At 42.6% G+C, this 27,290-nt stretch overlaps 1 protein-coding gene across 1 annotated transcript in view; it reads left to right on the top strand.

Moving 5' to 3' along the window:
- Positions 1-27,290, top strand: part of LOC116990306 (dual 3',5'-cyclic-AMP and -GMP phosphodiesterase 11A-like) — a 266,877-nt gene that overhangs the window by 96,791 nt on the left and 142,796 nt on the right. Inside the window, exons 5-6 of the mRNA XM_033047817.1 lie at positions 1,573-1,637; positions 10,313-10,433. Coding sequence (XP_032903708.1) covers positions 1,573-1,637; positions 10,313-10,433 — 186 coding nt within the window. The remainder of the gene's footprint in view (positions 1-1,572; positions 1,638-10,312; positions 10,434-27,290) is intronic.

The following is a 27,290-nucleotide window of genomic DNA, read 5'->3' as shown; positions in this document are numbered from 1 at the left end:
TGATGTCATGGATCACCCTATTGAGATATCAAGTTGGGCAATTTGGACCTGGGTCTGTTTTTAAATTTATTCTTGGGTTGTGAGAAATACTGTGTTAATTTATTACCCTTTTCCAATTTCCCAATGTCGGTGACAGATGATTTCTTCTTCTAATGACTATGCATCTTAATGGAGCTAGATAAATCACCAAGGATTTTCCCAACATATTCCAGCACAGTTCCCACCCTGGTCATTTCTCATACTTCCATTTCCAGGGAGCAGAAAATAATAAAGCTTGATTGCATCAAAAAGCTCAAAAGTATCATCTAACACTGGAACAGCTTGCATGATGCAGTATGCATAAAGCCTGATCTTCTCCAGATCTTACTGTTTTAGTCTTTCTTAATAGTACAGATTTTGTAAGTAAGCATTGCTATTAAATTAACCTGGATGTGCAGCTCCGGTGTAAATTGTAGGATGTAAGCTGTTTTTTCTTTGCACAGGGCTTCCAGTAGAAATTCTGTGAAAAATAGAATGTTTCCCTTTTAGTGTTTCTGTGGCAACACTGTTAACATTTCCAGGGGATTACTCAGTTCTGCCTTGTTTCCCAATCCACTTTGAATGCAACTGGATCTGTCAATATCAGGGTATTCCTTGGCAAACTTGTTGATTGTGTCATAATCTGGAATGCATTTTCCTGCTTCCTAACATATTGAAGGGTGCCTATCTTTATTGAAAGTATCTGACTTTTACCTCATGGAAACTGTATAATTGATGGTGTGATTTCTATTCAAATTTTGGCTGGGTGGATTGCACACAATGTTATTGTGGGCAGAATAGTGGGTGATCGTCCAGCATTGTTGGTTATAAACACAGGGGTTTCTTCTTTAACCCCCCCCCCCCCCCCCCCCCTTAATTTACCACTGCTGGTCGTAATTAATTATTTCAATGAATGCCCCAACACTGACTGCCTTCAAAAACATTTCTAATTGCCTCAAGGCAACAGTGAAATAGAGGGGCCTGGGACTTTAAAACATTTTAGTTTATCTTACTTTTGTAATTAATTATATCGCCTAGGTTTTACATCACCTTTTAATGATCATGTAAACATTTGCTTCAGTTTATTCTTCAGCAATCATGTCATTGTATCTTATTTATTTGTATTTTTAGTATTTAATCAACCATTAGAGCCTTTCAAGATCATGTATGCCTTCTCTCCCTACTGTCCACCAAAAGTAGCCTCAGATGCTTTACAATATGGATTTCCACTTTCCCTGAGCTTTCTCTCTGCCTCTAGGTGCCAGGTCTTTTCAGAGCTATGGATGTGATTTATAAACAAGCATCTTTGTTCCTGACCCAACAAAATTCATCCAAATAAACAAAATGATCCAGATTTATTTTGTTAAAAATCCTTATGTCACGCGTATTTGGATTTATGAATTTGGCACAGAATGGTAACTGATACCAAAATAAATGAATTACTTCAAATGGAATTCATTGATCCTTGTCCTGTTTGGTCAAACTTCACTGCAAGCTCAACTTCAGGGAGCTAAAATGTAACTGTGTTCACAGCTCTTTTCCTTTGTTGGACAGGTGGTAAAGTTTGCAAAGACCTTTGATCTGATGTCTCCACTATGTCGTATAGAGAGTGATATCAGGTGAGGAGCATAACTGGTTTCAGATTTGCATGTTGGGTTTTTACTATTATTTTCACTGTACTTGTGAGAAACTAGTTGGAGAAAAAATCCTTAATTAATTTATATGGGCAATATAATCTAATATTAGCCCAGATACTGAAAGTAATACTCTTGTTATAAATGTAACACATACTTTAGAAGTGTGTACTAACAATGCAGTTTGATTCATTATAATCACACAATACATTGAAAATAATGGCCTGAGAGAGGGTGGATGAGTCTTGTGATATTGAAGTGAATGTTCCATATTCATTTGCTTCCAGGTGGGTTCTGGACCAAACATGTTGCAAATCTACAATGAGACTTTACACACAGATTCTAACTTCAAACATATTCCCTCTTCAAACCAAAATGGCATTGTCTGTTTTTATATTCAATACGCGGTCACGGTGGTGCAACGGTAGAGTTGCTGCCTTACAGTGAATGCAGCGCCGGAGACCCGGGTTTGATCCCGATTACGGGTGCTGCCTGTATGGAATTTGTATGTTCTCCCCATGACCTGCGTGGGTTTTCTCTGAGATCTTCGGTTTCCTCCCACACTCCAAAGACGTACAGGTTTGTAGGTTAATTGGCTTGGTAAATGTAAAAAAAAAATTGTCCCGAGTGGGTGTAGGATAGTGCTAATGTGCAGGATTCACTGGTCGGGCCAGCCCCGGTGGGCCAAAGGGCCTGTTTCCACGCTAATCTAAACTAAACCAAACCACTTGGGACATGCAGAGTGGCAATTGCTGATACCTCTTTCAGTTACTGTTAGTGGATTCCATGTGAAGTCCTGAGAAAGCTACTTCTCAGAACAATCATTTAAGAGGGCACTCCCGGCCTGGAAATTATGAGCAATTAAATTTATTTCATTTTATTATTTTGTTCTTTTAATTTTTAAAATAATTTTCTTGGTGTTTTTAATTAATTTTACTTCAAGAAGTTATTTTAAAAGATTATTAACAGTAATAGTGATAGTTTTTAAAATGTAATTTAAGAGTAGAGATGTTTAAAAATTGTAAAGCAAATATCCCAAGAGGTTTAGCCTTTCCGTTTATGGTTAGAGAGAAAAGCAATGTTGTAACTACATTTAAAAGGCATTGGGACAGGTACATGGAAAGGAATCATTTAGAGGGATTTGGGACAAAATGCATGCAGGTCGGCCATCTTGGTTGGCATGGGCAAGTTGGGCCATAGGGCCTGGTTCGTGCTGTATGACTCGAAATACTCAGAGCCAGTATGTCAATCATAGGTAATGTTCTAGGTGACATATACGTCTACTTCATAACACAGGCAAGAACCAAATTAGACATCTAGTTTGGTGTTAGACATAATCCATAGATTCAGAATTCGGATCAATTTGTGCAACAAAAAGTAAGATTTCAAGGAAAATAATAACATTTGAATCTCAAATGTGTCTGAATGGTTTGCAGTGCCTCCATATTTTAACTGCTAACTAGCTCATCAAGTGGGTGCATTCACAAAGCCAAATGGTATTGGATTGTAACTACTTTAGTAGTACATTACATGTCCAGTGATTAAACTAGCTTATGTCTTCAAACTACAGTGTGCTTTCAACTTTCCTGTCCCAATGACAGCAACTGATAAACCTGAATGTCCTTGCTCAAAAATATGGACATTTCTTAATTTTTGAACAGGTGGGAATTAAGCTAACATAGAAACATAGAAAATAGGTGCAGGAGTAGGCCATTCGGCCCTTCAAGCCCGCACCGCCATTCAATATGATCATGGCTGATCATCCAACTCAGTATCCTGTACCTGCCTTCTCTCCATACCCCCTGATCCCTTTAGCCACAAGGGCCACATCTAACTACCTCTTAAATATAGCCAATGAACTGGCCTCAACTACCTTCTGTGGCAGAGAATTCCAGAGATTCACCACTCTCTGTGTGAAATATGTTTTCCTCATCTCGGTCCTAAAGGATTTCCCCCTTATCCTTAAACTGTGACCCCTTGTTCTGGACTACCCCAACATCGGGAACAATCTTCCTGCATCCAGCCTGTCCAACCCCTTAAGAATTTTGTAAGTTTCTATAAGATCCCTCCTCAATCTTCTAAATTCTAGCGAGTACAAGCCGAGTCTATCCAGTCTTTCTTCATATGAAAGTCCTGACATCCCAGGAATCAGTCCGGTGAACCTTCTCTGTACTCCCTCTATGGCAAGAATGTCTTTCCTCAGATTAGGAGACCAAAACTGTACGCAATACTCCAGGTGTGGTCTCACCAAGACCCTGTACAACTGCAGTAGAACCTCCCTGCTCCTATACTCAAATCCTTTTGCTATGAATGCTAACATACCATTCGCTTTCTTCACTGCCTGCTGCACCTGCATGCCTACTTTTAATGACTGGTGTACCATGACACCCAGGTCTCGTTGCATCTCCCCTTTTCCTAATCGGCCACCATTCAGATAATAGTCTACTTTCCTGTTTTTGCCACCAAAGTGGATAACCTCACATTTATCCACATTATACTGCATCTGCCATGCATTTGTCCACCAACCCAGCCTATCCAAGTCACCTTGCAGCCTCCTAGCATCCTCCTCACAGCTAACACTGCCCCCCAGCTTTGTGTCATCCGCTAACTTAGAGATGTTGCATTCAATTCCCTCGTCCAAATCATTAATATATATTGTAAATAGCTGGGTCCCAGCACTGAGCCTTGCGGTACCCCACTAGTCACTGCCTGCCATTGTGAAAAGGAGCCGTTTATTCCTACTCTTTGCTTCCTGTCTGCCAGCCAGTTATCTATGCAAATCAATACTGAACCCCCAATACCGTGTGCTTTGTTTGTATACTAATCTCTTATGTGGGACCTTGTCGGAAAGCCTTCTGAAAGTCCAGATATGACACATCCACTGGTTCTCCCTTATCCACTCTACTAGTTACATCCTCGAAAAATTCTATAAGATTCGTCAGACATGATTTACCTTTCATAAATCCATGCTGACTTTGTCCAATGATTTCACCACTTTCCAAATGTGCTGCTATCCCATCTTTAATAACTGATTCTAGCAGTTTCCCCACTACCGATGTTAGACTAACTGGTCTGTAATTCCCCGTTTTCTCTCTCCCACCCTTTTTAAAAAGTGGGGTTACATTAGCTACCCTCCAATCCTCAGGAACTACTCCAGAATCTAAAGAGTTTTGAAAAATTATCACTAATGCATCCACTATTTCTGGGGCTACTTCCTTAAGTACTCTGGGGTGCAGCCTATCTGGCCCTGGGGATTTATCGGCCTTTAATCCATTCAATTTACCTAACACCACTTCCCGGCTAACCTAGATTTCACTCAGCTCCTCCATCTCATTTGACCCCCGGTCCCCTGCTATTTCCGGAAGATTATTTATGTCTTCCTTAGTGAAGACAGAACCAAAGTAGTTATTCAATTGGTCTGCCATGTCCTTGTACTCCATGATCAATTCACCTGTTTCTGACTGCAAGGGACCTACATTTGTTTTAACTAATCTTTTTCTCTTCACATATCTATAAAAACTTTTGCAGTCAGTTTTTATGTTCCCTGTCAGTTTTCTTTCATAATCTATTTTCCCTTTCCTAATTAAGCCCTTTGTCCTCCTCTGCTGGACTCTGAATTTCTCGCAGTCCTCTGGTAGGCTGCTTTTTCTGGCTAATTTGTATGCTTCATCTTTTGTTTTGATACTATCCCTGATTTCCCTTGTTATCCACGGATGCACTACCTTTCCTGATTTATTATTTTGCCAAACTGGGATAAACAATTGTTGTAGTTCATCCATGCAGTCTTTAAATGCCTTCCATTGCATATCCACCGTCAACTCTTTAAGAATCAATTGCCAGTCTATCCTGGCCAATTCACGTCTCATACCCTTAAAGTTACCTTTCTTTAAGTTCAGGACACTTGTTTCTGAATTAATAATGTCACTCTCCATCCTAATGAAGAACTCAACCATATTATGGTCACTCTTGCCCAAGGGGCCACGCACAACAAGACTGCTAACTAACCCTTCCTCATTACTCAATACCCAGTCTAGAATAGCCTGCTCTCTCGTTGGTTCTGCTACATGTTCGTTTAGAAAACTATCCCGCATACATTCCAAGAAATCCTCTTCCTCAGCACCCTTGCCAATTTGATTCACCCAATCTATATGTAGATTGAAGTCACCCATTATAACTGTTTTACCTTTGTTGCACGCATTTCTAATTTCCTGTTTGATACCATCGCCAACTCCACTACTACTGTCAGATGGCCTGTACACAACTCCCACTAGCGTTTTCTGCCCCTTAGTGTTTCGCAGCTCTACCCATATCGATTCCACATCCTCCAAGCTAATGTCCTTCCTTTCTATTGCGTTAATCTCCTTTCTAACCAGCTACGCTACCCCACCTCCTTTTCCTTTCTGTCTATCCCTCCTGAATATTGAATATCCCTGGATGTTCAGCTCCCAGCCTTGGTCACCCTGGAGCCATGTCTCCGTGATCCCAACTAATCTACCTTATTACGAATGCTCCTTGCATTGAGACACAAAGCCTTCAGGCTTGTTTTTACAACACTCTTACCCCTTATACAATTATGTTGAAAAGTGGCCCTTTTTGATTTTTGCCCTGGATTTGTCTGCCTGCCACTTTTACTTTTCACCTTGCTACCTATTGCTTCTACCCTCATTTTACACCCCTCTGTCTCTCCGCTCACACATTTAAGAAACCCTTTCCCTTTAACTCCATCCTCGACTATCCCATTTGACACAAACAAATTCCTTCAGTGAAGAAACAATAAAGAGCTCACAATGCTTTGAATGAACTGTGCTTTTAAAGGGCATAATAATACCAGTGCCCAAGAAGAATAAGGTGATGTGCCTCATTGACTACCGACTAGTGACAGTAATGTCCTTCATAATGAAGTGCTTTGAGAGGTTGGTTATGGTACATATAGTTCATATAGTTATAGTTATGGTCCTACCTCAACAAGAACCTGGACCTATTATAATTTGTCTACTGCCACAACAGATCAACGGGGGATGCGATCTCGCTGGTGCTCCACTGTGCACTTAACGACTTCGGCAATAAAAACACATATCAGGCTAGACACAAAATGCTGGAGTAACTCAGCGGGACAGGCAGCATCTCTGGAGAGAAGGAATGGGTAACTCAGCGGGACAGGCAGCATCTCTGGAGAGAAGGAATGGGTAACTCAGCGGGACAGGCAGCATCTCTGGAGAGAAGGAAGGAATGATCAATCAGTCTGAAGAACGGACTCGACCCGAAACGTCACCCATTCCATCACTCCAGAGATGGTGCCTGTCCTGCTGATTTACTCCAGCATTTTGTGTCTATCTTTGATTTAAGCCAGCCTCTGCCATTCCTTCCTACACATATGTCAGGCAGTTGTTCAAAGACTAGAGGTCAACATTTCACATAATCAGTGTCAAACTAGTTACAACTATCGGGCAACTGGGTCTCTGTGCATTCCTGTACAACTGGATTCTTGACTTCTATACCAATAGAAAACAATTTGGTACAAATTGGCAACAACACTTCCACCTCTATCACCATCAGCACAGGGGCACCACAAGGCCCCCTGCTTTACTTCCTTGTTCAATACGTACCAGGTCCCCATCCCCGACCTCTACCTCCGTTACATTGACGACTGCTTTGGGGCCACCTCCTGCACCCACACACAACTGACTGACTTCATCCACTTCACCACCAACTTCCATCCGGCACTCCAATACACCTGGACCATTTCCGACACTTCCCTACCATTCCTTGACCTCACCATCTCCATCGCAGGGGACAGACTTCTGACCGACATACACTACAAACCAACTGACTCACATGGCTATCTGGACTACACGTCTTCCCACCCTGCCCCCTGTAAAGACTCCATCCCCTACTCCCAATTCCTCCGCCTATGCCGCATCTGCTCCCAGGATGAGACGTTCCACACCAGGGCATCGGAAATGTCCTCGTTCTTCAGGGAACGGGGATTCCCCTCCGCCACCATAGATGAGGCTCGCACCAGGGTCTCATCCATACCCCGCAACACTGCTCTCTCTCCCCATCCCTGCACTCGCAACAAGGGCAGAGTCCCCCTAGTCCTCACCTTTCACCGCACCAGGCGGCAAATACAACAAATAATCCTCCGCCATTTCCGCCACCTCCAACGTGACCCCACCACTCGCCACATCTTCCCATCTCCCCCTATGTCTGTCTTCCGCAAAGACCGCTCCCTCCGCAACTCCCTTGTCAATTCTTCCCTTCCCTCCCGTACCACCCCCTCCCCGGGCACTTTCCGTTGCAACCGCAAGAAATGCAACACCTGTCCCTTCCCCTCCCCCCTCGACTCCATTCAAGGACCCAAGCAGTCGTTCCAGGTGCGACAAAGGTTCACCTGTATCTCCTCCAACCTCAACTACTGCATCCGCTGCTCTAGATGTCAGCTGATTTACATCGGGGAGACTAAGCGGAGGTTGGGCGATCGTTTCGCCGAACACCTCCGCTCAGTCCGCAATAACCTACCTGAACTCCCGGTGGCTCAGCACTTCAACTCCCCCTCCCATTCCCAATCCGACCTCTCTGTCCTGGGTCTCCTCCATTGCCAGAGTAAGCAACACCGGAAATTGGAGGAACAGCACCTCATATTCCGCCTGGGTTGCTTGCGTCCTGATGGCATGAACGTTGAATTCTCCCAGTTTTGCTAGCCCTTGCTGTCTCCTCCCCTTCCTTAACCCTCGAGCTGTCTCCTCCCATCCCCCCGCCCTCGGGCTCCTCCTCCTCCCTTTTTCCTTCCTTCTCCCCCCCATCAGTCTGAAGAAGGGTTTCGGCCCGAAACGTCGCCTATTTCCTTCGCTCCATAGATGCTGCTGCACCCGCTGAGTTTCTCCAGCATTTTTGTGTACCCCCCTGCTTTACTTGTTCTATACCCATGACTGTGTAGCCAGACACAGTTCCAACTCCATTTAGAAATTTGCTAACGATACGACTGTTGTTGGATGAATTAGGGATAACGATGTGTCAAAGTATAGGAGGGAGATCGTTCATTTGATTGAATGGTTGCAGAACAACAACCTTGCTCTCAAAATCAGTAAAACCTAGGAACTGATTGTTGACTTTGGAAGTGGAAGGTTGAGGATCCACAAACCTGTCTAAATCAATGGGTTGATGCTGGAAAGAGTCAACAACTGCAGGTTCCTGGATGTGCATATCTCTGATGCTCTGTCCTGGACCGAACACATGATGGAATCATAAAGCCCATCACTGCCCCTACTTTCTTAGGAGATTGAGGAGATTCATTATGTCCACCATACTCTCTTGAACCTCAACAGGTCTATGGTGGAAAGCATAATGACTGGTTGCATCATGGTCTGATTTGGCAACGAATGCCCAGGAGCAAAGGAGATTACAAAAAGTGGTGAACACTGCCTTGTCCATTATAGGTACTGACCTCCCCACTAATTAAGATATCTATAAGAGGCACAGTCTCAAAAAGGTAGCCAGCGTAATTAAGGACCCACACCAGCCTGGCAACGTTTTTATCTCACTCCTGGCATCAGAAGGTGGTATAGGAGTCTGAAAACTGTAACATCCAGGTTCAGGAATAGCATCTTTCCAGTACCACTAGGCTATTGAACACTATGAACTCCAACTAAACTTTGAATTACGAACTGCCTCGGTTGCACTAGGGTCTTTGGGCTATGTTTTGTTTTTGCACTATATTGGTTTCTTTATTTTTGTTCATTGGGTGTGTTATCTATTGTGTATTATGTTTACAAATCTGTTTTGCTGCTACTGCAAGTAATAATTTCATTGTTCGGTTTCAGGATATATGACAATAAAACACTCTTGACTCTTAAGCTAGATGTCATAAATTATCATTTGATCAAAGTCCATCAGCACCTATGGAAGGATAAAATAATTTGGCATTCCAGAATGAGGCTTCCAATTTTTATTCTGACCTGTTAGGAACTAAAAAACATTAGAAATTGAAATAGAAATATGCCTTGCAGCGCTTCAAGACTGCTCCATTAATCAACAAGATCATGGCTGATTTTCTATCTCAACACATTCCCACTCAAAGCCCTATGGATCCCCAGTTGATCCTAAAGAACAAAGGCCTATCAATCTTCCATGTATTCCAACTGAAGCAACTTTATAGTTCCAGAACTTCTGTTTTTGTTTCAGAATTCCAGCTGCGTTTTTTTTTAATTGGCAATATGTTAAATGTTTTTTTTAAGGCATAAACATTTTAATGGGAAGATCTCCCATTATGTTGCCTTTAATGGCAATATGAATGCGCAGGTTTCAAATATATGCTTCTGTCTTTATCCAGGAAGTGGCTTTATTGGTTAATCATTATCAATTTTGCTCAAATAACTAAATATAATTGCAAAATAAATTTGTGAGGGGTCTGAATCCATTTCAAATTGAATGCTGCACATTACTTTCCCAAACTTAGAAACTGCATTGAAATAGATTACCAGTTCTTGGATCCTGTCACTTGCAGATTTTACAAAGATAATTAAATATTTATTTTCTAAAGAGGATGTGCCGGCTTTACCATTTTAATTGATTTCAAGGCATTAATGGGCTGCTTATCAGTTTCCTATTTAATCCAGATGAAATCTTGATTTTGATATTAACTAAACCCTTGTCAAAGCTAGCATGGAGAAATTATCCTGCTCCGGTTGGTTGATGAACAACAGCATCGCAGAGCTTGTCGCGTCAACAGGTCTTCCAGTGAATATCAGTGATGCCTATCAGGACCCTCGCTTTGACACTGAGGTAAGAAAATCATTTGTATGGTTGAGCAACAAAAATCCCACATTCGGAAATCTAACTCTACATGGGCTTTCTAATTTGCATTACATTAAGCTTCTTCCATTATTTCTCCAGCCCAGAAGCAGTATTCATTGAGATCAGTCGACACCTATCCCATCCTCCACTATTGTTGCATGTAAAGCAAAAATAACACAAAATTCTCACTATGTGAAAAGTAGGATGGTTAATCTGTGTTTACTGGTATTAGCTGCAGGAGGAAGTGATAGTTGGACTCTGGCGATGTGGTAACCCTTTCTTCTTTGAAGACTTCCCAGCATTTCCTATTGGTGTCTCCCTGAACATTGTCTTGTTGTCTTTGTTGTCCCTTTAGCCATTTTCGTTGTTGAAACACTGTCTTAGTACTGCAATGGATCTCATTTTAAATTATAAACACAAACCCTCAACCAGTGACGGAAATCGCAATCAAAATATGGAGGGGACAGGGGGGGGACACAATTTCTTGGTGGCTGCGTGCGCATGCGCACACTCACACACACACGCGAGGCTTCGGAGGCTTCTGTGGGCCCTGTGAACGGTAATTACAGCTCAATCCAGTGCTAAATGCAGCTCAACTCTGCCGGTTCTTGCCGAGTTAACCTACAGCCCTGCCTGGACGAACGGAATACCTGTCCGGAGCCGTGGAGCTAGTGCTGTTTCTCCGTGTTGGCTGTAAGCCTGGGCCATATTTCCCTTAAGTCCAGGCAGGGCTGTAGGTTAACCCGGCGGGCCAGGCAGAGTTGAACTGGGTTTAGCGCTGCTTCTCTGCGCTGGCTGTGGGACTGGGGGCACCGCACCCGTCTGACTCCCCACGTCTCTGGCCACCCCCGAGCGTGGGGGCCATTCGGGTGGTGACAGGGATGGTCCAGTGGTGGTTCAGCAGCGATTGCAGCACCGGAGAGCCGGCCGGGATCGATCCTGGCTGCGGATGAGGCGCAGGTCTGTGTCCAGGGCTGCCATTGTGACCCTATGACCTGGGCACGTCTCCCTCCTCCAATCACCATGCTCTATCCTCAGTCCCACCCCCCTACTTCCGCCTCTGACCGACACCTCCCTCCTCCAATCATCGCACTCAATCATCATGTTCCGCCCCCATTGCCTGCTGACCGACGTCTCTCTCGTCCAATCGGCACCCTCGATCATCAGTCCCACCGCCAGTCTCGCAGAAAGCGGAGATTTCACAGAGTTTTAAAATTCGGATTACAAAAAATGGGGGGGGGGGGGGGAATCGTCCCCCACCTTTCAAAGCGGGGGGGGGGGGGGGGGGGCGGACTGCAAAGAAGACACACCAATGCCTCTACTTCCCTAGGAAACTAAGGACATTCAGAATGTCTCATGTCTCAAACAACTCTTACAAACTTCCACAGATGCACCATAGAGAGCATACTGTTGGGTCACATCACAGTTTGGTTTGAGAACACCTCAGCTAAAGACTGAACAAAATTGCAGAGAGTAGTAGATGTAGCCCAGTCCATCACAGAGCCAGAAATTACACCATTGACTTCATCTACACCACAGTGTCTCAGAAAAACAGCAAAAATAATCAAAGACTTGTCCCTTCCCCCGCTTGTCCCTCCTTCTCCCCGCTTCCGTCGGGCAAAAGTACAGAAACTTTAAAGCGTGCACCACCAGGCTCGGAAACTTCTTTCCCTCTATTGCCAGGATTTGGAATGGTTCCTCCATAAGCTTGGATGCTGTCCGATTCACCTCTGTCCTATTGCGCACACTGGACTTTGTATCTGAAACTATTACACTGCAATGCTGCAAAGTAAATTCAACACTCTGTATCTTGCACTTAGCTCTATCTATTGTACTTGATTGAATTTACATAGAAACATAGAAACATAGAAAATAGGTGCAGGAGTAGGCCATTCGGCCCTTCGAGCCTGCACCGCCATTCAATATGATCATGGCTGATCATCCAACTCAGTATCCCATCCCTGCCTTCTCTCCATACCCCCTGATCCCTTTAGCCACAAGGGCCACATCTAACTCCCTCTTAAATATAGCCAATGAACTGGCCTCAACTACCTTCTGTGGCAGAGAATTCCAGAGATTCACCACTCTCTGTGTGAAAAATGTTTTTCTCATCTCGGTCCTAAAAGATTTCCCCCTTATCCTTAAACTGTGACCCCTTGTTCTGGACTAGATTTATATCTAGTATTATCTGATCTGATTGGGTAGCACTTTTCACTGTACCTCTGTAAACATGACAATAATAAACCAAAACCTAAAGAGTCTGAGAAAACCTGAGCCCTAAGCCTTCACTGTAGAGGGGAGAATATCAGTGAGAAATAGGTGGGTTTGATGTGGGTTTGAGAAAGTGAGAGGAAAGGGAGAGAGGGAGGAGAAGGATCAGGAGTGAGAGAGAGGGAGGGTGGGGGAGAGGGTGAATAGATAGAGATAGTATATGATAGAGAAAGAGAGAGAGACAGTGATTGACCAGCTCACATACCTGAATCCTCCCCCCTCCCTTTAACTCTTCCTCTTGAAGCTTTTAAAAGTGAGAGCAGGAATACAGATCTGCATATTCTTATTAGAGTTAAAGGATAGGCTAGCAACGGTAGGAAACCCTGGCAAGGTACAGTATATGACAAGCGATATTGATATTTCTGACCAGAAAAAAGAAGGCATGTATTAAGCACAGGCAGCTGGGATTAAATTAATCCCTTGAGGTGTATCGGGGATGCACAAGTATACCTAAGAAAGAAATCAAGAAAGCAAAAAGGGGGTGTGAGATTACTTTGGCAGAGAAGATTAAAGGGGCTGTCCCACTGCGGCGACCTAATTGGCGAGTTTAGAAGAGTTTAGGAGAGTTTGAAAAAGTGTCATGTTGAAGACCTCCTTCGACCTCCTTCGACTATGTTGAAGACTAGCTTCCACTAGCTTCGGGTAAATTTGACACCGAATAGTGGAGAGTGAAGACGACCTCCTTCGACCTCCCTTCGACTATGTTGAAGACTATCTACGGTTACCTTCGACTACCTTTGATTACCTTTGACTACCCTTGATTACCTACGAATAACATGCCGACCTACTACGACCTACTTCGACTAAATCTATGAGTAAAACAAATATCGATTTTTTTCCATGGCGACCTTTTTTTACTCGCGGGCATTTTTCAGCATGTTGAAAAATACGGCGCGACCTAGCTGAGGCCTCAGCGTATTCTCGAACATGAAGGAGAGTTATGCCCCTGTCCCACTTAGGAAATCTGAACGGAAACCTCTGGAGACTTTGCGCCCCACCCAAGGTTTCCGTGCGGTTCCCGGTTGCAGGTGGTTTCCGGAGGTTGCAGGTAGTGGAAGCAGGTAGGGAGACTAACAAAAACCTCCGGGAACCATACGGAAACCTTGGGTGGGGCGCAAAGTCTCCAGAGGTTTCCGTTCCGGTTTCCTAAGTGGGACAGGGGCATAACAAAGACCTCCTAGGACCTCGTGTCGACCATGTTGCGAGTATGAGTCGAGGGCAAACTCTTCTAAACTCTCCAATTAGGTAGCCGCAGTGGGACAGCCCCTTAAGGAGAATCCAGAGAGATTTCCCAGTGAGCCACGGAGTAGCCGAGTCCGGAGCCTCTGCGGGTCAGATCACGCATCTGACGGAGCACGTGGCTGATGGAATGTGGTTCAGTGGAGCCCATACACCGCGGGTCGATGGAGCCCGAGGCTGGGGCCCGGGTCAGTGCCATGGAGGCGTCCAAAGAAGATAGTGGAGAGGTCGCTGCTGCAGTTGATGAGGGCACCAACTGATGACGGATGAGGGCAGACCACGTAGAGTGAGGACGCTGCTGCCAAGGGAAGGAACTAAAGAGGACCTGGCATGGAGGGACCGCTTTGGTGGAGGGGGAAGAACAATGGACAATGGAGGACTTGGGTGTTAGGGGGTGGGAGCCATGAGAGGGGGGGAGGGGGAGAACAAAGAGGGTCAAGTGCGGATACTGTATATACTTTGTAACTTTGTCAGCACCCTTATGTGGCGACTATTCGCAGAATTTCACTGTGACTTGTCACATGTGACAATAAAGCATTTGTTCATTCATTTGTTTATTCATTCATTCATTCATTCATTCATTCATTCATTCATTCATTCATTCATTCTTTCATTCATTCATTCATTCTGATTGTATGTATATTAAAGGAAAATGTATACAGAGAGAGAATAAAGCCCCTCAAAGACCAAAGTGACCATCTGCGTGTAAAGCTGCAGGAGATGGGCAAGGTCCTCATTGAGGTTATCAAGAATTACTGCAGGGTCTTGATCAACTGGGTAAATATGCCAAGGAATGGCAAATGGGGTTTAATTCATATTTGCATTTAGGGAAGTCAAAGTAGGGTTGGACTTTCACAGTGAACAATGGGGTCCTGGGGAGTGTGATGAAGGTGGCTTTTGGTACACTGGCCTTTATCAGCCGTTGAGTAAACGTTGGAATGTAATACTGCAGTTGTATTAGAGTGTGAGGCCTCGGGTGCACCAAGGACCAGGTGTATAAGTTGCCCCAACGTCCATTGCATTCTTTTTTCGAATCTTTCATCATATATGCTTGGTTATGTGGCATCCAGAGGTCATTGCTCTTGTACAACTAAAACTATCATGTTTTACCTTGAAAGTGAAAAACTGACAACTCTGTTAAATTAAAGTTTGGACTGAATCAGTCCATCTTTGATAGGCATTAGTTGTAATATACAAAATATCAATTTTGTATTCCATTTAAAGTTTGCATATATTTTTAAAAAACAATCGGTCTCAAAATGTCTATGTTTAATACTTAAAATCACATTAAGAGATAAGGAATAAAGAGAAAAGGGAAAAGCTGGATCCAGCTGCTCTGACTTGGTGTGTTTTTAATCCAAAAAAGTGCAAGAGATGAAATTTCATGGATGTGTGAGCTGAGTGAAATGTTCATCCCTAATAAAATTTGCCTGCAAATGCCACTAAATGAATTGAGCAAGACTGGCACTAGTTAAAATTAATTATTGGAAGTTCATCCATTCAATTCAGGAATCCATTCATTAGATGTGAACCGTCACAGTAAAACACTTACAGGATATAAAATAGTTCAAGAGAAAATCTAACTAATTATTTTGCCTTCAGTCATTGTGAAATGGTTCCTTTTTAATTCTTTCATTTTCTATTTGTTACAAACTAGATTAGCAGGATGTTTAAGGAGTGTTGCATAACAATCTGCAAGATTAATGCATTCTATTAATCCATGTGTCGATGGCCATTGTCTCATGGTCACGGGAGAAAATATGACAATCTCCGAAGAGCAAGTCCTTAAAGGCATTAATATAGTTCCAGAATTGCAGACTAGTCACCATAAATTATATTAATTACAAGGGCAAAGTTGTCATCATTATATTATATTAGAAGTAAAATGCACCACTGGCTGAAAGGGGTCATTTCATTTTTGGGCCTTATAGCTAGTTTAATATTATAATGCTGTTTTTGTTTGCTGCTGATATGAGGAGGGTTAGTATAAAACTTGGGAGCAAACCTCATAACATATTCCTGATTGGGGTTGGTGTTCAAAACAGAATTTTTAACAAATGCAACATGGCTTATTTCTGTTACACTGAAGACATTGTTCATCTCATTAGTTATTTGTGAGTAAGACGGTCAATTCTGTTCAACTCTTGGGTAATGGTTGCTCGATCATCACCAATTTCATTTGTGGGTACTTCGTACATGGAATATGTGGCATCTGTGAGCAGGTTTTCCTGAAGTTGGGGGAGTCCAGAACCATGGGCCACAGTTTAAGAATAAGGGGTAAGCCATTTAGAACGGAGGTGAGGAAACACTTTTTCACACCGAGAGTTGTGAGTCTGTGGAATTCGCTGCCTCAGAGGGCGTTGGAGGCCGGTTCTCCGGATACTTTCAAGAGAGAGCTAGATAGGGCTCTTGAAGATAGCGGAGTCAGGGGATATGGGAAGAAGGCAGGAGCGGGGTACTGATTGTGGATGATCAGCTATGATCACATTGAATGACGGTGCTGGCTTGAAGGGCTGAATGGCCTACTCCTGCACCTATTGTCTATTGTCTATTGATAACGAAAAGATTGTGAGATTCTTCAACCAACTAATTTAAGGTACTTCACTGGATCACCTGACTTTGTCACATGTTAAATGGCCAAGATAGTATTCTTCTCTGTTGGACTCTCTTTTGTAAGTTGTTTTTCCTTTAATGAGAGTGATCAAATTTCACAGATACAACTTGCAGTGTATGAATTATACATTTAGATCATGTAACCGAGATAACAAATTTCAAACTAGGAAGCTTAAAACAGGAAATATTGATTAAATTAAAATTATGTTGAGGAAGTGTAATGGAGGCTGGAAAGTACTGGGGGGATTAACTGAAATAGGTAGATTAAATAAAATAAAATAACTAAAACTTTTTATAATCTCTGACATTAATTTTCTGATGAAATAACAATACTTTAAAGTTGTGAATTTTATCTTTCAGTGTCAGATAAATTGTTCAACGGTAATTATAATTTATTACACTGACAAGAGTTCGCTAATCCCTGAAAGTAGCCACTTTAACTCTTTTTCAACCATTCAAATGCTGAACTGCTGGAAGAGTTGAACACATTTATGCTATGACAATTATTTTTCGCAGAAGAGAACATAAACGTGCTCACTGTGGAAAAGCAGAGTATCTTCAGCAAGCAACTTCTGATTGTCTACATGAAATCATGCATGCCCCCATTCTAAAAGTTGCTGTCAGATTTATCCCAAAGGATACCTAAATGGTAATAACTATTATTATTATTATTATTATTATTATTATTATTATTATTATTGCAAAATGTGGCCCATTCTGTCAGTAAACCAGATATTATAAATTAATAACAATGATCTGAGGTTTTAGAGCAAAATGACCTTGATAATGTGCATTACATTATGATTAGTTCTGTTGATTGTATAAATGGCTTTAACCTTTACATTTGGTTGAATCTTTAATTTGAAGTTAATTGAATTAATTTGTAATTAATTTCAGTTACCAGCTTTTATCCAATCTAATATTTAGACCTATTTCTATAATTGTATTTAGGTATTCAGGCCATTTGAAAAATATACTATTAATTAACGTGCCATTTAGTGCATCTTAATTAATTGTTATTACTCAGGTAAATACTGATTCTTCTCTACTGTTGTAGAAATCCTGGCACAGAGTGAGCACATCTTTGCCCGTTGAACCTCTGCTGCTGTCAACCAGAAATTGGAGCTATCTACTTCGAAGCCCTTGTCTTTGTTTTGCATTCCTATTGTTTAAATATTTTCTTTCTCATGTATTTAACTAATTCTTTAATTCTAATTCATGTATGGGTGAGACTGAACAAGAGGGGGAGGGAGTGCTGGGGGAGGCAGGTGAAGTGGAATTCGAATTTTTTTAAAGTCCTGGCAGCAAGTGCTTCGATTTTTAAAACAAATTATAAAGAGGGAGGATGAGGGACTATGGGTGAGTGGTGGAATATTGCATTGGGAGAACGGGTTGTGTTTGGGAACGGGTGAGTGGTGGAATATTGCGTTGGAGGAACGGGTTGCTTTGTGGGACCAGACCTCCCGTGTAACAGGGACCCAACAGGTCCCACTGTCTAGTAATTAATACTACTTTAATCTAAATAATATCTTCAGTTTCTGAGCAAGGTGTTGAACCAAGATCCGGTACTCCTTTCCACAAAGATGCTTCTTGGTTTATCCAACCAAATAAGGCTGGTGAAAACAAAAGATTAACAAGGTGAATAATGTTTGGATAGATTTAGGAAACTGGGCCTTTGTTAAGCTGAATGCATTCAGCATTCAGATGTCATAGAATTATTGACCAGATTCGCTAAAGGAACAGGCCCTTTCAGCCCACTGAGGCCACACCTACCATCTACCACCCATTCCCACTAATCTTATATAAATCCCATATTTTATTCTTCCCACATTCACATCAAATTCTCCCAGATTCTTACACACATAAGGACACTAGGGCAATTTACAGTCACGGATTAATCTACCAATCTGTGCACCATTGGAAGGTGAGAGAAAACTGAAGCATCTTGAGGAAACCTGGAGGGAGAACATGCAAACTTCACATAGAGAGCATGCAAGGTCAGAATTGAGTCCAGGCCACTGACATTGTGCTAACTCCACCATGTGCCACCCAACGGAGGGACTTCAGACCAGAGAAAGCTCAAAGCATTATGTGCACACTATGTATGTCAAATTAGAACTTTAATGTTTGTTGAAATATAGTTAGATCAACTCACAGGTCAACTCTCTTGCTTACTCCTTCAGGCTCATTGTAGTTGCTACTCCAGCTCTACATGCTCTGTTTGCCACAAGCTCTCAGCTTCCCTTATGTTAATGATATTAAGTGATGATCAGGGCTTGGAATATTAACTTCACCCTTCGCATTCCCACCCCATGCCTCAATTGTGCATCTAACTTTATTTATATCTGTAACCCCACCATTCCAGCCCTAAGATCCTGAAGTCAGAACCTTGGATTGTTAGATTAAGTTACATCGGTGTCATATAAATCACCCTGCAATGGCATTTCTTGGTCGCATGAAGCTCACAGATTGAACAACATATATTCAGTAATGATAAATACAACAATAAATATAATGACAGGTGCAAAACAGCAGAATGGCGCAGATCATAGTGCAATCAGATGTAGTGCAAAACAAAAGTAAAATATAATAACTAAATAACCGAATGAGATAAATTAAGATTACCTCTAGGCAGTGGGTGTGAGAGAGGTGAAAAACAGTTTTTAGGAGATTAAAGAAGGAGGCATTATTTGAATGTCAATTTCTCTGTCAAGGAACAGAATAGCAATGCTTTTGAGTTGAAGCCAAGAAACCACTCTTATTTTTCTTTGTTATTTTCATTTTAAAAATGAATGATCCATTTCTTGATGAAAGTACTCTCACAATATCGATGAATACCAGGATCGATCATATTGTCAGTCCCATCCTTTAGCATATGTTTTGTAGGCAACATAAAGATTTAATATCACCATTAAATCAGGTTATCAGGAGTTTATCACAATGCAGTTTATGGGACCATGTTGGCTGGGTGCAAATTGCCTGCTGCAGTTGCAAAAACAATGATTCCTCTTCAAAGGAACATTCCTGTTTATAATGCAGCTTGGGGTTTTCATAAGCACTGAAAGTGCTGCAAAATGGTAATTCTTTCCTTTATATCCATGGACAAATATTGACTTATTCAGTGATACTACACCCGCGAAAGTTGTATATTAAGAGATCAATTCATCAAAGTTATCCACATCCATATTACCTGAATCATTTGGTATAAGCAATTTTTATATCATGTAACTGACGATAAGAGAGAATAAACAAATCAATCCATGGTTAATGATGCAGAATTGAGGGACAGTTCTATGGAATAGTGGAAACAATTAATCCTTGTTTTAGATGAATGCCATATTATGGGACACTTCCCCAAAGTGCCAGAAATTCCAGGTGGAACAGCATACCACATATTCTATGGCAAGATGGCATGCCGAGCATCAGTGAACTGCATTGAGTGGTCATCTATCTATATTACTAAAAGTCTGATCTTGACCGCTTTTGGCCCACTGTGCTGCGATTTCCGAGAGAACGCTGCCACCTACGTCCGTCATTTTTGGCCTCCTCGCTCAGAGCCCCCCTCCGCCTTCCGGGAACGGAGGATTTTTCCCATCGATGAAAAATCAGAGAGATATTAATGTTTTTTATAAATTCGCCATTCTCTCTGCTGCCCCCGCTAGCAGCAGGGGGGAGGGACTATAAAACCCGGAAGTGTAGTCCCTTACTCAGTCTCTGCTAGACCCAGGAAGCGAGAGGGTCATGGCTCTCTGAGCTGCGAATAACACTGAACGCACGTCTACTCCACGGTGAGTCACCTCGATGCGGCTGTAAAGTGGCTGCTGCCCAATTGTTTGCCTCGCCTTTTTTTAAAAGTTTGTGTTCACAAAATAAATTTTGGTTGTCGGGTGGCTGCTGCCCAATTGTTTGCCTCGCCTTTTTAAAAGGTTTGTTCACAAAATGAATTTTGATTGTCAGGTGGCTGCTGCCCAATATTTTGCCTCACCTTTTTAAAAAGTTTGTGTTCACAAAATGAATTTTGATTGTCGGGTGGCTGCTGCCCAATTGTTTGCCTCGCCATATTGGAATTGGAGGTGGAATATCGCGTTAGTGACCAGCCCTCCCGTGTGATGCTGGGACCCAACGGGTCCCACTTAGTCTAATAATGTACTGTAGTCTCCTCTACAATGGAAAATGCATACACAGATTGGATAACCACTTTCTGAACATCTAGTCTCAACACTACAAAGATGCAAAGGAAGAGGTTTCCTCGAAAGTTCCAATTGAGACCTGGGCCGCTTAAATGTAATACAAGAGCGAGAGAGAGAGAGAGAGAGAGAGAGAGCAAGTACTACAAACTCCTATTGCTCCATTGGGGAAATGTGGGTTCTGCACCTGGACTGACTGTCGGACTTCAGAAGTATCAGGACGTGGATGAGAAAAGTGCAAAATCTCCAGCAACTGGTCTACATTTACACAAAACCAGTTGTAGGTGGCAGATAAAGATAAAGGATGTAAGTGGGGTAGGTGAAATGACAACATAAATTCTGGGTAAGATGGTGAGGTACAGATGGTGAGCCCCCCTCTGCTCAGGCTTTCCTCCACCTTGGATCATGGAGGTTCATGGCAGCCTAGATCATCACGCAAATCCGCCTCCCCCTCCTCTCCCTGTTCCCATCGACTCCATCTACATTTTGCACTGCCTCAAGAAAGCAACCGATATAATCAAGGAACACTCATACACCAGTCATTCTCTTTTCTGTCGGGCAGAAGATACAAAAACTGAAGCATCTTGAGGAAACCTGGAGGGAGAACATCCATCGGATTCAAGAACAGCTTCTTTTCTGCTGTTGTCAAATTATTGAAATGACCTTCCAAATGCCAAGGATGGATTCCCAATCTTCCAATCTTCCTCATTGGAGCCTTTGCACTTTATTATTATCTGCATTTTCTCCATAGCTGCAACACTATATTCTGCATGGTTTGTTTTCTCTTTTGCACATGATGTGTACATGCATGGTGTGATCGGCCTGGAAAGCACAGAAAACAAATGTTCACTATTTTGGTACACGTTACAACAATAAACCAATAAAAATAGTAATATCGATTTCTCCCTTGTCTAATTTGTAACAATATTAAGATGTATCCACTAAATTTATTCCTGCATTTCATCTTGTGTGAATGCATTCAGAGCAGTTCAAAATACATATCATTGGTAGGCATCTTGAGAAAAGACATAATATTTATAGTTTTCATGATTTATTATTTTCTTAAATGTGGGGTTTCTTCTTTCAAGTCCAGAACATGGGATGAATTGTACACTTCAGATGTCCACCTTTTAAGTTTTTAATACGAAAAGTCTGTTTAAACTCTTGGCATGCCAAACAGACCCAGCTGTTCAGTCAAACTAAGGAATCCTGCCATGTAATGGCTGTTTAATGTCTACTTGTGTTGGTTGCACATATGCCCGTGCTCATATTGTTGCTAGCTGCTGCCAAAATATTTCTCGGACATTGTTGAGCTGAGGTTTGTGCTCAGCTGAGAAGTTTCCCAATGCCCTGCTTTCAGAAAATCCGCCTTTTATGTTCTCATAACATGTTAATTTTCTTTTCTCTTGCTAATCAAATTCGATACGATACGATAGAACTTTATTTATTCCAGGAGGGAAATTGATTTGCTAACAGTCATAAAACACAAAGTACATGAAATTAAAGTGACGAGTGGAAAGGATTGAGGGGGGGTGGGGGTGGGAGAGAGGAGTCAGTCTAACCCACCACAGAAAGGGGGTGGGGGAGGGGGGGATGTACAATTTGATAGCCACTGGGAAGAAGGGTTTCCTGTGGCATTCTGTCCTGCATCTTGGTGGAACCAGCCTGTTGCTGAAGGTACTCCTCAGGTTGACCAGTGTGTCATGGAGGGGTGAGCTATATTGTCCAAGATGCTCTGCAGTTTGAAAATATTCCCCTTCAAGAACACCTCCCCTGAAAGGAGGGAGAACTTTAATAGTGCGTCGCAAACTAATCAGTTATTCACTTCTTATATTTATAAAACAAAATTATAGCCATTTGAAAGATGCCAACACTGTGTAAAGGCAGGAGGCAGATAGTGGCTGTCACCTCACTGTGTGTACAAAGGTTTTAGCCCATCAGCTCAACAGTTGAGCCTTGTTTACATGGTACACTGTTTGAAATAAAAAAACAACCATATATTCTCCAAACTAATACAAATTAGTAATGTTTTGTTTAGTTGGGCCGATTGATATATTGTCTTTTCTTGCATGATTTGATTTTAAAGATTAATTGAAAAATACAGCATTGGGCCAGGCCCTTCAGCCCATTAAGTCCACACTGATCGCCGTTCACCCTTTCACACTAGTTCCAAGTTATCCCACTTTCGCATCCAATTCCTACACACTAGGGGCCTTTTACGGAGGCCAATTAACCTTCAAACCTGCACACCTTTGGGATCTGGGAGGAAAACGGAGTATCAGGAGGAAACCCACATGGTCACAGGAAGAATGTGTAAACTCTGCACAGACAATGCCTGAGGTCAGGGTCAAACTGGAGCTCTGGCGCTATGAGGCAGTATCAAGGGGATATTGGTGTGTTAATTTTCTTAGCACCCTAGAGTAGGGTTACGACTTAAAGTGTTGATTAGACCTTATGATTAGAAAACTTTTTCTGTTGTGACTGACACATTTATTCATCGTACAGGGTGGAACCATAACTGGCAATGAACTGCTAAGTGGTGCATAGTATTATTGCGGTATGCTGGAATTGTCTGGAATGGGAAGTTAGTTATACTTCCTCCTGGATCCTTTTGCTCGAAATAATATTCCCTTGTAAGGTGTTGGAGGGGTGAGATACTCCACAGAGAGGGCATCATGGTTCTTGAGACCCTGGTGAGCAAAACAATGTTGTGAGTGAGAAAGGAGGGATGGGAAATGGGGTAATGGAAAGTTCAGCATTAGATCAGGTAGACACAAAATGTTGGAGTAACTCAGCGGGTGAGGCAGCATCTATGGAAGAAGTAATGGGTGACGTTTCGGGTTGAGACCCTTCTTCAGACCAATTCTTCAGACCGATTCAGACCATCGGTCTGAAGAAGGGTCTTGACCCAAAACATTGCCCATTCCTTCTTCCATAGATGCTGCCTCACCCGCTGAGTTACTCCAGCATTTGTGTTTACCTTTGATTTTACCAGCATCTGCAGTTCTTTCTTACACATTAGATCAGGTACAGACAGACGTGATTATGGAAAGGAAAGAATATTAAGTAGCATATTAAAAACTAAGCGTGTTAAATTTATGAAATCTCCCTTAACAATTTACCATCTGAAAGAATGAGACTACACAAATTAAATTTTTCACTTTATGGTCCAGAGAAATTAGTTGACAGTCTTTAATAATTATCGCAATCTTAGAAGGATATTTATGATTTAACATTTGTGATGTGTTTACTATATTTTCATGAAACTCATGGGGTCCTTAAGCACAACATGTTCTGCAAAGCTTTTGAGCACTCAATCATCCAGTCACTTGAGGTAATTCATAATTTTTGGGATATCTTTTCTTCATTACAGTTTGCTGCTGATTGCCCATGAATAGCAGAGGATGCTTTCACATCCTGTTAATGAAAGGCGGTGGTACTCATATCCTGTTATTTCTGTCAGCAGTCTGCATTCTATTATGAATGCTTGGAATTTTCTTTGGGCTGTGGTTCTCCGTATTGGCTGCTAATATTTTGATGAAAGGTCAGCAAATAAAACAGTGAAACAGAAAGGGACTCTTTCATGCTGATACCAACCAAAGTTTTGCCAGTTTTACTGGGAGGATCCCAGGATTTTAAAAAATTCCGCTAAATGTGACTTAAGAACACTCCAAATGTTGGAACATTCTTGTGCTTCCATTTTCAAGAACTTTTGTAAATTTATATTTCCTCACCCATCTTGAGGGTTACTCAGTGGTAGGCTGGCTTCAACTGATGTGGGACTCAGCTTAAGATCTTTGCCGAAGGCAACAAAAGGTGGCAGTATGATGACACCAAATCAGCGTTATCTGCCTCGCAGAATTTTGATGTTTAGAAGTACATTCCACTGTAAAAAACTGCAGAACCGGAGTCAGTCAGGGTGCAACTGTAAATCTGGAAATTAATGGCTCAGGAATGAATTTCTCCTTACAATGAATCAATGTGCTTTGAAAGCATCTTCCGGATGCTCAGCACTGAAATATTGTGTACAAGTAAATGTATTTGACATGTTGTTTTATTACGTGTAGAACAATTTGTACCCGGAAAGAACTACAAAGAAAAATATAAAGTGGATCACCATAGTAACTGTGGTTTCTCAGAATTCAGGGTTGAAAGGCTTACTTTCAGATTTTCATTTTTATTTAGTGTAAAGCTGAACACTCTCGGCCACTCTGGATGCCACGAGAGTTCAGAGAGTAATTTATTGACATGCCACATCGATCAGATCACTGCTTCCGCAATTGCATGAGATGCGGCAGTCTTCACAAAGAGGATGTCAGTAGCTGTGTCCCAATTCCTGCTCGAAATTCTGGTGCCAGGTTTTACAACCCTTCTGAGACCTTCCTGCTGCAAATGAAGAAAAATCTATGTGATATTAAAGCAGCTGCTCTGTCTGTGATTAAAGCTACACAGTCAGCACTTGTGGCTCAGGCATAAAGAAACATTAAACCACAACCTGCATTTTCTACGTAAATATTGAACTTTAATGTATTCCTATATTATTTGTTACAGAATAATATGAACAGGCTTGGCGAAGTAGTCAAGTGAGAGAATCAGCATTAGGCCAATATACACGAGGAAAGTATGGGGAGATAAAGGGCGGGATTTGCTGAGAACAGACTTTGTCAGATCCTGATCGGAAAAAATGCAGGCACCACATTGTGATTTCTCCGTCTATCTTAGCAGAGGGTCACATCCCTATGCATTTGGAAAATTATCCCCATAAATTTCTCCTAAAAGAAATCAAAATCAAAAATGCCTGCATACTTATTGACCCTGTAATTAAATCACAGGAACACAAGGCATTATGGAGGATATGATTTCATTCGTAACCCAGTAGTTTGGAGGATGACAGTCATTCATTTCCTTTCTGTTAAAAGAGAGTTTTCACCTCAAAATTATTACCAGTAAAATATGTCTTTGATTAAATAATTTAGTGTAAATGGCTCAGTAGTACTCTTTATTTAGATTGTTGAACTGTTATTTGATAGGTTACCTGGATCCGATATAGTGGACCTTCATAGTCGAATGGTCTTATTATACATACACTGACTGTGATAGCTAGTGTTTGAACATAAGACCACTCGCCTGAAATATTAGAGAGAGAGAGATAATTCTTTCTTTCTTTCTCAGCTCCAGTGGCTGAGAAGTTTTAAGCAGACTTTCAAGGATTCTGTCGATGGGAAAGGAACAGAGGCAGAGGGGCTTCATAGTTTAACTTATTGTTGCACTCTTGAAACTTCCCATTGCTTTAAAAATTCCTCCATAAGTGTGAAAATCCCTGAAACTTCTCTACATTGTCGAGGGAGCAGGGAGCGGCTGTCATTGGAGGACTGCCAAGAGTGCCTGGATATTGAGGGTTTCAAGTTTTTCGGTTCCTTTGTCATGTTTTGGCACTGTTTCTCTGCCCTAAAGTCATTTTGCACAGTGCGGCTGCCTGGCTTAATGTGAAGAAGGTGCTTTTGCGTTCAGCAAGACAGGGTGAGCTGCTTTCTGATGTGGATGAGCTTGGGAATTTTCCTTCTTCAGCTGGAGGACTTTGTTTTTTGAGGATTGCTTTGGACTGTGACTGTCCCTGGGAATTAATTTGCTGAGCTGCTGGGGTGCCGGGAGCTGGTTTGTGCCTCTGTCCGGATGGCGATGGCGGGGGCGCGGCCGAAGGAGATGAGCTACACAGCAGTGACATCAGCAGCGGAAGCGAGGCCATCTGAATATGAGCCTCATGTTGACTTGGACTGGGACAGTTTTGGTATCTCGGTTCAAACTGGGCCCCAGATGTCCAGGGGAGTAATTACGAAGGCTATGAATGCCCTTCTTGGGAGGGGGGCTATTGTCTCTTCCGAGCTCGAGAGGGGAAAGGTTGAGATGATATTGAAGACCCGGGAGGATGTGGCCACTGTGTTGGAGAGGGGGATTTCAGTGGGGGGGGGGGTCCATATACAGGTGGACCCATGGGTGTCCAGGGTGAGACCGGTTCTCCTGCGGAGTTGCCCTATATGTATTCCGGATGCGACACTCATTCCGTACCTGTCTTAGATTGGGGAGGTGCGGTCTAAGTGCTTTAGGCTCATGCACCCTGGGGGGGACCCGGAGGAAAAAGGGATTCTCAGTTTCAAGAGGAGGGTGTTTGTGAAGGTGGGGGTGGGGGAAGACGATGAGGGGAGCTTCGAGGTGGAGTGTAGGGGTCTCCCTAGAACCGTGCGTTGGAGTTGGGGAAAGGCACGGTGTCATGCATGCGGTGGTTATGGACATCTCCGTAGGGAATGTCCTAATCACGGGGTCACTGCTAGAACTTCTAGCGCAGCGGCCCAGGAATGCACTGCTGGCTCATCAGGGGTTGCTCGTCATGCCTCGGAGGGGCGGGGTGGAATCGCTGATCTGGCTGGGGCTGCCGGCTCTGCCTCGGTGATCCGGGGCGGCGGAGATATCCCTTCTGGGTCTGCAAGTTCCGCCTTGGGGACCCGGGGCAGCGAGGGCCCCCGCCCCCTACATCCTG

The sequence above is a fragment of the Amblyraja radiata genome, chromosome 2, assembly GCF_010909765.2.
Source record: "Amblyraja radiata isolate CabotCenter1 chromosome 2, sAmbRad1.1.pri, whole genome shotgun sequence".
NCBI classification, from domain to species: domain Eukaryota; kingdom Metazoa; phylum Chordata; class Chondrichthyes; order Rajiformes; family Rajidae; genus Amblyraja; species Amblyraja radiata.
This window is presented reverse-complemented; position numbering and strand designations above follow the sequence as displayed.